The sequence below is a fragment of the Oreochromis aureus genome, linkage group 13, assembly GCF_013358895.1.
Source record: "Oreochromis aureus strain Israel breed Guangdong linkage group 13, ZZ_aureus, whole genome shotgun sequence".
Lineage (NCBI taxonomy): Eukaryota > Metazoa > Chordata > Actinopteri > Cichliformes > Cichlidae > Oreochromis > Oreochromis aureus.
In genome coordinates, this window is record NC_052954.1 from 27,800,088 (window position 1) to 27,813,948 (window position 13,861).

Here is a 13,861-nt window from a genome sequence, read left to right on the forward strand (position 1 = left end):
TGCAAACTTATCTACTTGATTCAAAGCTTATTCTGTGTTGCTGCATAGCAGTAGATGATGTTTCTACAGCTTTGAAGCTTCATTATGTGTCACTAGATTTTACTTGCAGTTTCGTAATATGGGACATAAAGTCAGTAAAAAGAAAGTACATCGCAAGTCTTTACATAAAAGGGGATAATACACATTGCAATACAAATTGCAGCTACCTGTGGAAAAACCCAAAAACTGGCGGTCGTCAACACCCGTCTTTATTGATGTACACTGAGGTGCCACAATCACAGGGTATAGAGAAAAATAGTTAAAGTATTTGTCAGGTTGAGGTCTGGAGTGGGCCATCGCACCACGGATTCTTTTCTTTTTCCAGCCATTCTGTTGTAGATGACCCAAATTCGGCCAAGCTTTATCTATCACACAGATGGCCTCACATGGTCGACTCAGTGATTGGAAGATGCCCAGGTCCTGTGGCTTCAAAACAAGCTCTAATCATCACCCCTTCATGGCCATCCTGACAGTTGGTATGAAGTATTTTTGCTGATATGCAGTGTTTGGTTTTCATCAAATGTGACACCAAACATCTCCACTTTTGTATCCTCTGTCCAGAGGACATTGTTCCAGAAGTCTTGTAGTTTGTTCAGATGCAGTTTTGCAAACTTAAGCCGCCATGTTGTTCTTAGAGAGACGAGGCTTTCTTCTGGAAAACCCTTTCAAGCAGTCCATACTTGTTCAGTCTTTTTCGACTTTTACTGTCATGAGTTTTACAGTTTAGCATGATAATTGAGGCTGTAGAGAAATGTACCTCTTGGTTTTTTGCAGGTTCTCTGAGCATTGCATGGTCTGACCTTGGCAACATTAAGAGTTAACTTGCATGCACAGAGTCCTGTAAAAACTCGTTTTCATGTGATTATATTGTAAATTAAATAACTTAGTTTAAATAAGTTTTTCTTCTTAGTAAAATGTATTTGATTAATAGATTTTTTTAAAATGACACAGTCAGCCGTCAGAAGGTCTGAATTCATTTAGAAATCACACACACTCATGATAATGACACTGAGGTGTTGTCACAGCCCTTGATGATGACAGTTAAACTGATGCCATTTTATAAGAGCGTGTGTCCCCTTGTATGTTGGTGTTCAGACAAGCAGACAGCATATTAACAGAGCAGAAAAGCCAGGTCATAAATAATGAGTGGCTTGCTTCAAGCAGAGGGCTCCAGTGAACAAGTCTCGCTTTACAGACACACACATGCATGCGTGCGCACACACAAACACAGCCTCTGGCGTGTTTGTGACACACTCACACATTTATCATCAGGCATGTGCAAGCCCCTAAAACAGAAGCAGTAAACGGACTGATTGTTAAGGAAACCACTTTAACTTTTAAGGTAATGATAAGAAGTCAACCTTCGAGTTTCGGTGCCTTTCAGGGTTTTTCAGTTAAATTCAGTCCGTACCTGCATGTACTAATATGTGCTTTGCAAATTAATCAAGGTGATGTTTGCTGTTGAAATATAAATAACATCTGCAGGTATGTCTGGTTGTTCTCATCATCACATGGTCTCCTCCTGATTCCTTCCTCAATGACTAAACACAGACTGTGTCATCAGTCACATGCTCTCTATGCACAAAGTTCCCACAGTGCAGCTTCAGTCACCTTTGCCCCATATTGTCAAAAATTCAGTTCAAACACTTAAGAAACTGAAAGTTGTTTGTTCTCAATAGAAATCAAGCAGACACACGTTTGTGTAAACGTGTTCTGGTGGTCGTTTAAAAGCAGATCAATTCCAGTTTCTTGCTGCTCAAGAGAAACTTAAAAACAGCTCGTTTTGTTTGTGAAATCTGAAATGACCTTTATTAGGTCAACCTGTTGTTATGACAAAAGCATAAGCATGACCTAACCCCAGCTTTGTTCTGAGCTTTGAAAGAGTTTTTCCTCCCTCTGTATGGATTTCAGTCATGAGTGGCCAGCAGTAGCTTTCACTGGAGTAGCTGTTACACATTTTACTTATTTAGTTAGTTTTGTTTCGTTTTTTAGGACAGATGGTGGGGGATCTGTTCTGAGACAGCAGTATAAGACACTATTTAACTGAACAACGTAGGTATTTTGTTCACATCTGTTTTCTTGCTTTAAAATTATAGTTTATTCCATCCATCCTTCCGTTTTCTTAACTGCTGATCCAATTCAAGGTTGTGTCTAGAAGGATGGAGCCTATCCAGGCTGTCACGGGGTGAGAGGGACAGGCTACCAGTCTATCACCAAACTAACTTCATCCATTTAAAAAAAAACAGAAAAACAATAACCAAATGATTGTTTTTTTTTTCTTTACGTTACTTACACCGGGCCTTTAGATTGATTCATCATCACTGATGATGATAGATTGGTCCTGTGGAATCGTTTGAGGAACCAAACTGTAGCTTTCAGTCAAAGTTTGCTGCATCCAAGCTTAAAGATGATGCATCAGGTTAGAAGTATTCTTGTTGAGGTTTTTTTTTTTAGTTGTGAACCATAAATTTGTTTACCAGTCAGACTGTCATTCCTGTGTTCTAGTGTAACGTGCTAAGCCGTCTTAGGGAGAACATGGAGCACAAACAACCTACAGCCATATTTGGCTCACTACAATTTCATCCTCTTCCCCACAAAGAAATTCAAATTGCAGGTTGTGCCTTTGACAGTGTGCAGGTGGTGAGAACAGGACTTCCATAAAGCGAGTCCAGAGGTGCACAAGGAGAAAACATTGAAGGAGAAACCAATATTCCGCCAGACAGTATATTGAACTTTTCCTTCAACTGTGTGTAAGTGGGTTTATTTGCTGTTCTCCACCCTGCAGTTTCATTTATTTGATGCTATGTTTTTTTGTTTGTTTAAATGAATGTATTAGCTTAAAGCCTAATTTTGCTCAAACCTAAAACTGCTTTCCTTTAGTCAGACGTCAGAATAGCCGTTAAATCATTCAAGTTGCTTTTCAGGTTATATCCTGAGGCAGTTTTACACCTGAAATTACCTGCAAATACTGAAAGGCTTTTCCAAAAGGGAAGCATGTGGTGACACAGACCACCCTGAAATATGATGCCCCCCCCCCCCCCCACCACCACCACCACCCACTAAGTCATTAGTGTACTGTTAAACTTACAGTGCCTAAAGCCATTGCATGAGGGCGTAATTAAATGGGAACGGATGAAATGGAACTTGCTACATTTATTCAAGTACTTCACTATATTACAGTTGCTGCCTTCTCTGTCTATGTGGTTGGTACTTCTCCTTTATGTACTTTTAGTATATTTTGATGCTGAAACTTTGGTCTTATTATCGAAGTAGGATTATGACTTCCAGAATCACCCTTTTTTAGGGTACAGGACAACACATGAGCCCAGATGTCTCCGCCTCGGTCTTCTGTGCCAACTCAACGAGTCTTTGAAACCCATCTGCAGCTACCTGAGTTATAGGACAGAAAAGCTACTTGCTGCAGTTTCCCTGAGGAGCAACTGGGGAAAAAAACCTCATCTAGGTCATCTCCACCATGTGCTATTTTACACAATGCAGAACTGAAAAAAATAACACTGGAAAGATGAATACATCTCCTCCTATTGTTTGACTCATTTTTGTACTTGTTTTCAAAAAAAAGAAGAAAAAATGACTCATTTCCAAATCGAGCGGTTGTTTAAGGTGGATGTCAGTCTAAGACTTGGAAACGGCCCATATGTGCATCCATTGTAAGTCCCAATGAACAGAGGTTCTGCTGTCGCTTGTAGACAAACATAAATGCACAATAGAGAACACACATTTCAGCTTAGAAATGGTCCCTTTTTATAACAGCATTGGAAATCGCTTATAGCTGTCTGGCTGACAAGTGTGCTGATTTGGATAGATAGAGCATTGTGAGAGGCAGAGTAGCGAACAAGTGCGAGGGAAGGCCCCTTTCTTTTCCCCTCTATCTCTTTTTCCTTTGAGTAGCGTTTTGCCAAGAGGAGAAGCCAAGTTGGTTTCCCGATCGTTCTGTCTCCCCCTCACAAAGGCTGACATGACTGCAGGGCTTTTCAACCGGCAAAGAGATGAGAGCTTTATCTGAAGATCCACTTCTCCACCTCCTCCCTCCCGCTCCCTCTCTTTCCCTCTCTTCTTGGTTGTTGCGGTAAAAGCCTGTTAGCTGCGGTGTGTGTTGAAGGAAAGCAGCGTTTGTTTCTTGCTTCCTTCTCTGCTCTGTCGGCTGCTTTGTTCGCACATCCTCCGTTTACTGTTTGACATCTTGTCTCAATTCAGAAACTCGGATCGAGTGTTTATCAGAAACAAGATGATCAAGGTTTGATGTCCAAATTAGCAGAAAAAGACGCTCAGGCACTGTTTGCCTAGTTGTTTATACAAACCATATTTAGAGGAGAAATTGCAAGGCTTAGCAACATGATATAGACCGAAATATCAGCACCAGCAGCTGCCAATAAACAGAGCAACATTTTGACGCCAGAGAAGCACACACAGTTTATTAGTATATGTGCACCATAATGAAAGCAGTGACACAATCTGGGTCAATTTATTAATTTTTTGCTCTCACTAATCCTTATATTTGTCTTTTGTGTTGAAGAAGATCTTCAGAGAGGCAGAAGTGATGCCTGTGGTTCCAGCTTCAGTGGCCTTCAGGCAGCGAGGAGGCAAAGTGTAACGGGCCCTCCACACTCCCCATCAACACAGTAAGTCACATGTACCATGTGCAGTTCCACATTTGTCAAGTGTTATCTGTTTAAACTGGTTTTCAAATGGGGTGTGACATCCTTAGATCTAGAACCATTTTTATATATTTATATCAAAGCAAATTTTCCAGATTCTCCTCCCTTATTCTGGTTAAAAAACAACACGCTAATGCTGAAGCTTCAATATGGAGAGTCTATTATCAGATTAAAGTTACAAAACCTTGCCTTTTTATGACTGAGAGACATGACAGCTTTTACGCTGATACCTGATCAGTCATAGATGCTCTTTTTCAGGACATGCGTGATGGCATCAGAGAAGAGGCACTAGAAAAAGACTGTAAACAGACAGCGGTTATCAAAGTGGTGCATATGACACTGTAATAAAGGCTGTAAGCTTTGGACTGAGGTCCTTTAATGTTAGTACATACGCTCACCAGCCAATCATTAGATACTCCTTCCTAGTACTGAGTTGGATCGCTTTTTGCCTTCAGAACTGCCTTAATTCCTCATGGCGTAGATTCAACAAGGTGCTGGAAACACTCTTCAAAGATAAGATGACATCACATAGTCGCTGCAGATTTGGCCACCGCACATCCATGACGTGAATCTCCTGTACCGCCAATTAACAAGCAGTTATTTGAGTATTATGCATTTAATTATGAGTGATGATTCATCTCTGGCTCTCTTTCACTGCATGCCTTTTGTCTTGTCTCCCTGCCCTCACCCCTAACCGGTTGCTGCCCCTCTGTCAGCCTGGTTCTGCCGGAGGTTTCTTCCTGTTAAAGAGCGAGTTTTTCCCTCCCACTGTCGCCAAAGTGCTTGCTCATAAGGGGATGATTGTTTGGGGTTTCTCTGTATTATTGTGGGGTCTTTACCTCACAATATTAAGTGCTTTGAGGTGACTGTTGTTGTGATTTGGTTCTATAACTGCCAGTCATTGGGTATTTTCTGTTTTTAAGACTATTCTCTGTAAACCATAGGCATGGCTATGTGGGGAAAATCCCAGTAGTTTCTAAAATACTCTGAACATGGGGTGGTTGTTGGTGCCAAACAGGCTGCTTAAGTTGCCTTTCCTCCTCATTCTGATGCTCACAACTTCAGTAGCTCGCTTTGATCATGTCTGCATGCTTAAATGCACTGAGTGATCGACTGACTAGATATTCGCATTAACGAAGTAGCCGGTGAGTGTATTTTATGTCCTTCTGGATAAAAACAAGAAGCAACAGGTTTTGGTGAAGCGTGATTTGCTGATCGCTTTAACCTCTTTCCAAACACACACAGTATAACACTGTTTCTTACCCTCTGTGCATATAGTGCCAGAGAATTAACCACAATACGTTTGTGGATCAGGCAGATAAACAAACGTAAACTTTCTATAGTGTTAAGAGGTTACAGATTCAGGCGATACTATACTGTCATAATCATTTGACACTTTGTTTTTGCAGAAATGTTAACTTGAGCTGCCATTTATATAAAAACAAAATATTTAGTTCAGCTCACTACAAATAAGGCATCCAGACACTGCTACGTTCCCCCAGAGGTTCTGCATTGTCTGCTCATGAATCGTATGAGAGCGTCTGTGGCCAAATGACCCAGCTGCAGCCTAAGAGCCTTCACTCCCAGCGACATTTCAAATGTCAAAACCACATCAGTTCCGGGTCTTACGCTTCCAGCGATCCCAGAGTTGAACCCGGAGCCACATTTTTAAAACGCCACCAGAGTCCATTTTCACTACGGCTCAGTCTCCAGAGTGCAGACCAAACTCAGTGTTTCAGAGTGATTGTTTAATACAATCGTCCACATGAATGACATGTTGAAACAGTGTGACTAAAGACGCGCTGAAAGCATCCCTCTCCGTCTCACACACACACACAAACATACACACAAACACAGCCACATCCACGGCTCTATTATTGTAGGATGGTGGTGAGGTGGGGAAGTGATGGAGGGGCCTTCCTTGTCATACCCCAACTAACATATTGGAGTATTTATATGGGATTTGTGTGCATTAGATAAAAAGGCACTCTTGTTCTTTTCATCCTCATAGGCTTTTCATGGCTGTTTGACTGTAACACTGATGACTCTCTGCTGCACCCCCTCCACCCTCCAACCCCTCCACTCTGCGTTTCTCTAAGCCCCTTCCATCCACCCCAAATCCTTTCCTATCGGCCAATTTAAACAAGCTGGGTCCAGAGAGAGAGCGAGAGAGGGGAAGAGACAGAGATGCTGTGTCCTAAGCTCTTTTTAAAAACAGTAAAAGGAACGAGACGAGGGAAAAAAGAGCAGTAAAGAGGGTTAGGGCGATTTGGCAGCCAAAAGCCCAGTCGTACTACCCCAGGTCTTCCCCTGCACCGCTGACAGAGGCTAAGAAAGCAGATCCCCAAACCTCCCCAAAGATAATGGCCACAGAGAGGAAGAGACAAAGCTTCTGCTTTTTTATTGCACACCCCCCTCCTCCTCCTCCTTTAGAACAATTTTTATATTGAAACACCCCCCACCCCCCCTCCTCTTTTGTAATCTGGTCTCCGATGAAGTTTCATTGTTTCTCATGTGAAGCCAGTGACAGCTTAGCTGAGATGGAGTAGGGCAGGAATTATAGCGCAGGCGTTTTCCCGTTTGGCTCGCTGAGAAAAGAGCGGAGAAAGAGAGGAAGGCGAGCACAATGGCAGTTTGGGGGCTCCTCGCCGATTCCCGCCGCATTCCCCAAATCCGACTCGAAGTGAGAGAGAACAAGACGGAAATCTGGGAAGCGTCCCAACGTTCCTTTGATGGCTGCTGGCCTCTCTCGCTCATCACACAGTCTTCTGTCAGTGGAGGAAGGAGAATGCAAGATTTAATTTTTTTATTTTTGCTTACTGGAGGCCAAAGTTACTGTGAGCATTCAGAGTGACAGAGAGCTGAGAATTTCCGTTAGCAGTTTAATTTATGATGATTGTTAAAAATGACATGCGCTGACTGTGACTTCTTGGTGTGATCTAATCTAAAGCTTTAAAGGAAAAACTAAAAAGGTTCACGTTTGAACATTTGAAGGGTTGAGAGAAGTATCTGCTTGCAGTTCAATACTCTGTCTTACCGACCATTTATATTTCTTCTGGTAACGCTATAGAGAGAAAACACCTTAGTTTTTGTTTAGCAGTAACAGTGGAGTATATCTAAATCTGTGATGGAAACAGACAAACTAAACACTCATGCATCACATAACAAAGGGATGTAAAACTAACTAAAGTTTCAGATTCATTTAATTCATTAAATCTCTATCTGAAATATAAACTACAAGCAGACTTAAAACCTTAGTGGACAAAGCAAACCCAAGATGCATAAATACATAAAGTTTTTATGAAATAAGAGAGCTATAGTAGTTGAAAAATTGGACAAGGGGAAATAGTCAGGTGTAAAGACCTGCGCTGCTTTCACAAGGCCGAATCATCACAGCCAGATAATTGGATGGGAGCTCTCTGAGGTGGCAAAGCTCATAAGGTGCTTTGAGTAACCAGTGGTGACCAGAGAGGTTCAGAGGGGGGAATGAAACATGAACCAGTGACAGGATCCTGGAAAAAGTAGTGGTTTAGGAACGCCCAAAAAATTCCAAACCACAGCCAAATGTTCAATAAAATTATTTTCTATAAATCAATGTATTGCTTAAAAGCATGGAGTAATGCAAGCTTAATGTCTGCATTGCTTCCTTCCTTTTTTGGGCCAGTAGAAAATCTCATGATTTCACACTTCATGTCGATCTGTTGTGAAATCTCTTTTTTATCAGTTGCAGTGAGCTTTTCCTGAAACTGCATAGCTTAGCCTGTTAGCCAGCTGGAGAAGCTCGTGAGTGAGTCCAGACCTGCTAAATCAGTGCTGGGTTTATAAGAGGGTTCATGGATGATTTCTTCTTGTCTAAAGATCCCTGCCTTTCAGGATTTGCCGCTAATGGTTTCATGCCAGATATAGAACCACAGGCCACCTTAGAGGCTAACAGCATATTTACTTTATCATAATGTTTCTGGTATTATGTATTCTGTGCTTTGTTTTACGGATGCACTCATTCTTTCAGTTTTAAACAACATGAAACGTGTGTCACCAGCTCTGTTTTCGTTCTTCAGTGCTGATAGAGCAGCCAGTCGGAGGAGGCAACAACCAGAGACCTTACATGTGACCGTCAACCCAGACGTGCTCAGGATGCTGAAACAAACAGGTATGTCTGCAGGTATGAGTGAACAGTGCAAACCCAGCAAAACCCTCTCAGAGGATGACATTGCTAGTCAGCTTTGGTAAAAAACAAAGTGAAACCTGTCTTTTTGTAAAGAAACCGTAGCTAGGTGTGACATCGATGTCCACTAAACTTTTTACTTTTGAATCAGTTTAGCTTTTTTTAGATGTCTTTCCAACATCTTGGTTAATGTGGCCAAGGAGAGGAGAAGTCAGGGCATCTCTACTTAGACTGCAGCATCCTTTGACCTGACTGCAGAAGTGGCAGAAAATTGATCGATGGATAGACTGATGGATCATTTTTCACCTGGTTTACATCTAGACTGAGTTTAGATGCAAACCTAGCAGACTTTATTAAATGCTTTATAGAATAATGAAAACAAGAAAATGATTAACCTGAAGATGATGACCGGAGAAATACAGTTTTTGTGTATGATTTTGTGTATGTTTGAAGACCTTTCAGGCAGCTAAAGATCTGATCCGTGTCCCGTTATTGTGGCTCTTTCTTATTTGAAGAAGTCACGCCAACATAATTTTTCTCATTTGTACAGGTACTTATACCTGTACAAAGCATCTGATTTCCTTCTGGCTCGAGTTACCTTCCCTTCCCAAATCTAGAATTTATGCCAAAACTGCACATCTAATAATTGAATCCACTATGTTTACGTTCCTTTCACTTTAGATTAATCCACCCTCCATTTTGCTGTTAATCATCCCAAACTACCTACAAGACAACAAGTGCTTTCACCAGTAACAGCTGATGGAGAGAGCGTGCCCATTATTTTAAAGAGCAGCTAATAATGTTCAGCATTTCAGTGTCAGGGCCACGTTTTAAGCCCCGCAGCAATTCTCCGGCGACATTCAGCCTGCTTTTTATTCTCTAAACGTCGCCTGAGTGCTCTGCTCTCCCCGTCTCAGATGTCTGAGATGACTAACTGGTCATTTAGGAAAAACACCCATTAAGAAAACATCACTTCTTCTTCTTCTTCTTGTAGCTGTGCTGCCTCCTCTCCTCCATCCTGCTCTCTCCATTTTAATAATTCCATTTTTTCCTTCTTCTTTTTTAGGTGATTAGCAATTGTCTCTGCATCAAATCGCTCTGTCATTCCATAATCCGGACTGTAGGCTATTGAGGGGAATTTGCATCACCGTTTTAAATATCTGTATATGCACGTCGGGGTTTTAATGTCAATCATAACCTTATTAACGCAGCGCTCAGAGCGAGAGAGATCGCCATGAGTGACAACGGTTTACGTTCGTTAAAACCCAGAAAAGGCGACGTGTCCGACCTGCTGAGCGAGCATGTAACCTGTTCAGGCGTTCAGCTGCGTGTGTTTACGCGCCGTGGGGCTGTCGTGTGTGATTATGCATGTCTAATGTTTGGTTGTTGTACTTGTTTCGAGTGTCATGGCTGGTTTACGGCAGCATCGAACATCATTCTCAGACGCTTTCTGTCGTTTCGTTTTGTTCTGCAGGAAGCAGCAGAGCTGACGGAGACGGAGTGAATGTAAGTTGACTGATAGTTGAAGTAACAAGGTTGCAGAAGCAGTTTAGTGCAGAAAAACGTGTAAAGTTTGGCATTTATAATCAGTGTCTAAACACTTATTAATGCTAATAATGTTCTGCATTTACAAGCAGTTATGAGGACATTTAGGAGTTTATTAATGTACAGTTTTTTTAAGCAATCACAGCTTCTCATATTAAGACACATTAACTCAGAGCTCGCTGTGTTTCAGTGCTGTTGTGTTGGCAGATTTTCATGATTACTGCGCTAAAAAAAGTCTCACTACAGGAGTTATTGTAACACCTGTAGAAAAATAACCAATACAATACAAACCATCCTATCATTGAGTTACACTTATAACTTTATTTATTGTCATTTATACAAACTTTATATAAAAATGCATGGACAGTCTATAACCATAACGGTTTATTCGCTAATTTCTGATGTTCTTAAATGTGCACTACTGGCCTCGCTCTGTTTGGCACACCTTGATAGTTATATGGAGTCTAATGCAGGTACTCTGCTCTAAATTCAACCTGGAATATTACAAAACCCTTTGAATATGATGCAGTTGGAGTGATCGGGTGTCCTCCACCATACCAACAGTTCAGCTGACTGTAATTCATGAAGGTGAACAACTAGAAAAGTGTGGCTGTGTGGATTTATCCTCAGTAAAACCCCAAGATCATGAGCAGTGAGACCAGCGGCTGAAAGACTGTTGCATAAGATCGCAAAAACAATCCTTAGCTTCCATTCATGGTTCGGAAAAATTGGGGCATCAGTAAATCCATGCTTCACGTGAGTGATGCAAACCAGAGCAGTCGCTGTTTAGCATCAGTGACATTTCCCACATCGTCCTAGATAAACGCATAAACTTTGCCCCACATTTGGTTGGTTGGAAGCTGCTAACTGTAAACGCAATCATTATCTAACAGTGAGGTGAAAGGACACCTTTGTGACAGCGTGGTAACGTCATAAATGTGACTGCTTGCATTGGAGTCATTTATACAGGTGGACCTAATTAAGTGGCCAGTGAGTGTCAATCTTTTATTACCTGAATTATCTTAATTACTGAAATGAAGGTTAAATCTGTAGTTGCTGATAATAGATCAAACTGCATGAATTCAACTTATAGACTCATAAACTGTAACGAGAACTAAATAAACAATGTGTGTATTTATTTTATGTATAAAAGTAAACAAAGAGAAGTTATTGCAATAGAGTTGAAGAATATCTGGAGGATGTCTTATTGGACTGCTGTTTACAGTGATTAGCCACTTAGATATTAAAAAATTAAAAATGAATACATGCTGGGTTTTTTATTACATTTGATAACTTTTGATATTACATTGGTCACTTAGTTCTTTTTATTGTCTTTACAGGATTACTTGGTCAGCAAACTATCGGATGATGAATATAATAAATCCAGATATGACTGCAGATCCATATGTTTATATTTATATAATATGTTTATTAAGGGGGACGTTTCTGTTTCTTCCCCAGGATGATGACGACGACCCCGGGATGCTGCATGTGGTTCATTTAGGGATGGTTTGAAAAGACTAACGAACAACAGATAAGACTTTATTAATCCCAGAGGGACACAACATCTCACCAATAACAAGCACAGTAGTTACTTTGCTTGAAGCTTAATCTATAAAGGGTTTAAAAGTCCCCTCATTCACAGCCACACATGGAAAACGGTTTATTTTTTTATACCTGTCATAGTACGTTTGTGAATTTCAGCCAAATCATAAACATGAAATTCACTGAATTCAGCTTATTTCGTGTCTTTGTGAAGTCTAAACCAAATGAACCTTTGAAGGAAACACTTACCTGCTTCTTCCTTTAAAAACACGACAGAAAATGTTTAAAACCTTTACATTAATCAGCCTGAAAAAATAAAGACTCCCATTATACACCCATCACACTGATATTGGATGTTCCAGGCTTCCTCTGCACGCGCGTGTGTGCGTGTGTGCCGAGTAGATGTGTGTGTTTGCGTGTTGGCCGAGATTACAGGCCGCAGTTTTATTCATGAACGGGAGCCAACCAGCGACTTTAAAGCATCGCGCGGAGCCCCTTTCCTGAACAGCAGCCATAGCCGTGTCAGAGCTGTCGACGCGCTGCGCTCACCGACTAATCTGACAGCGCCGCGCGAGCCCTAATCCCTCACTGTATCGTAATCTATTTACTTTGCATTCTAAGAGGATTTCCACCAAAAAATATACAAGAAGCAATGTTGGAAATGGACAGAAGATCAGCGAGGATGCTTTTCTGCTGTTTTTTTTTTTTGTTTGTTTTGTTAGCTTTAAAAAAAAATCATTGTATGTTTTTCGGGGAGTCAATCCTCTACGAAAGGGACGGGTGAAAGGAATTACATTTCTGACTGATACTAATACTTCTCTTATGTAAACATCAAAATGTTATATTTCCCTTCTGATGATACAGTCACACTGCAGAGGCAGCTGGAGATAAGTGGCATCTGTCGCCGCCTTTAGTGCATCTCTTGACACGTTTATAATTTACAAACCAAGGCTGCATTATCTCCTGATTGTTTGACTTGACAGCTTGAATAAAAACTGCAAAATTGCTTAACAGGCAAACACGGGTCCCTCCCATCCCTCCGATGGCCTACACAGTCGCCTTTTTGACATGCACACAGTGAAAGCTCATAATACAAATGAAATTTCATAATACAGAAAACAAAGTGGGAGACCAAATGCTCTCCTCGGTTACCCTTTAAGCAATTATGTCAGCTTTGTGAAATCCTAAATAGTTATGCTTCATTTAAAATGTGGCCAGCAGCTTTTATTTATGAAACACCGCCTCACGCTCCAATCTTTGCCATCCGAGATGACTTGCAGAGATAGGCTTATTAGTGGTATTAACATACTGCGCGGCGTGCTGGAGCTGTGAAACGGCCTTGTTAACATTTGGAAATGAATCAAGCCTCCAGCATTTGCTATTATCCAGGTTAGCTGCCTATTTTTTTCCCCCTCTCCTCTGTGCAACAGCTGTGCTGTTTCTCTGCACTGCGTCTAATGATGGCCCTGATTGGACTGATACGGTTCCCCCCTCAGGGGGACGTTTGTATGATTTATAGGTTTGTTTCTGATCTCTGCGAGAGAAATCCCTAAAATATTATAGACAAATATGTCAGGACCATTAAAGACATCAAAGAGACAAGTTTACTTACAACAGAGAGTTTTTAGAAGGAAGAGATTCCCTGAAAAACGAAGAAAAATACTGACTAGTGTTACAGTTTCTCTTTGTTGTTGGTTCTCAGGTGATTGAGATGCACTTTGCTTAAGGATCACACTGCGATCGCTTCATCAAGAAAAGTGCCCGGTTATAGTTCAGCATATCTGGGTTTAATATCTGTTCCTGAAAAAGCCTCACAGACAAAAGCGTTATATCTTGATTCTCTGATTAGAACAGTCTGTTTTTCCTTTCTTTTCTTTTTTGTTAGACTAAA

General features: G+C 41.1%; 1 protein-coding gene across 3 annotated transcripts in view; it reads left to right on the forward strand.

Moving 5' to 3' along the window:
• The window catches only part of LOC116324855 (WD repeat containing planar cell polarity effector), an 87,887-nt gene extending 74,026 nt beyond the window's left edge, over window positions 1-13,861 (forward strand). For all 3 annotated transcript variants that reach the window (XM_039622060.1, XM_031745621.2, XM_039622061.1), the window contains 4 exons: window positions 4,574-4,679; window positions 8,774-8,865; window positions 10,355-10,386; window positions 11,887-13,861. In XM_039622060.1, coding sequence (XP_039477994.1) covers window positions 4,574-4,679; window positions 8,774-8,865; window positions 10,355-10,386; window positions 11,887-11,940 — 284 coding nt within the window. In that variant the 3' untranslated portion in view covers window positions 11,941-13,861. The remainder of the gene's footprint in view (window positions 1-4,573; window positions 4,680-8,773; window positions 8,866-10,354; window positions 10,387-11,886) is intronic.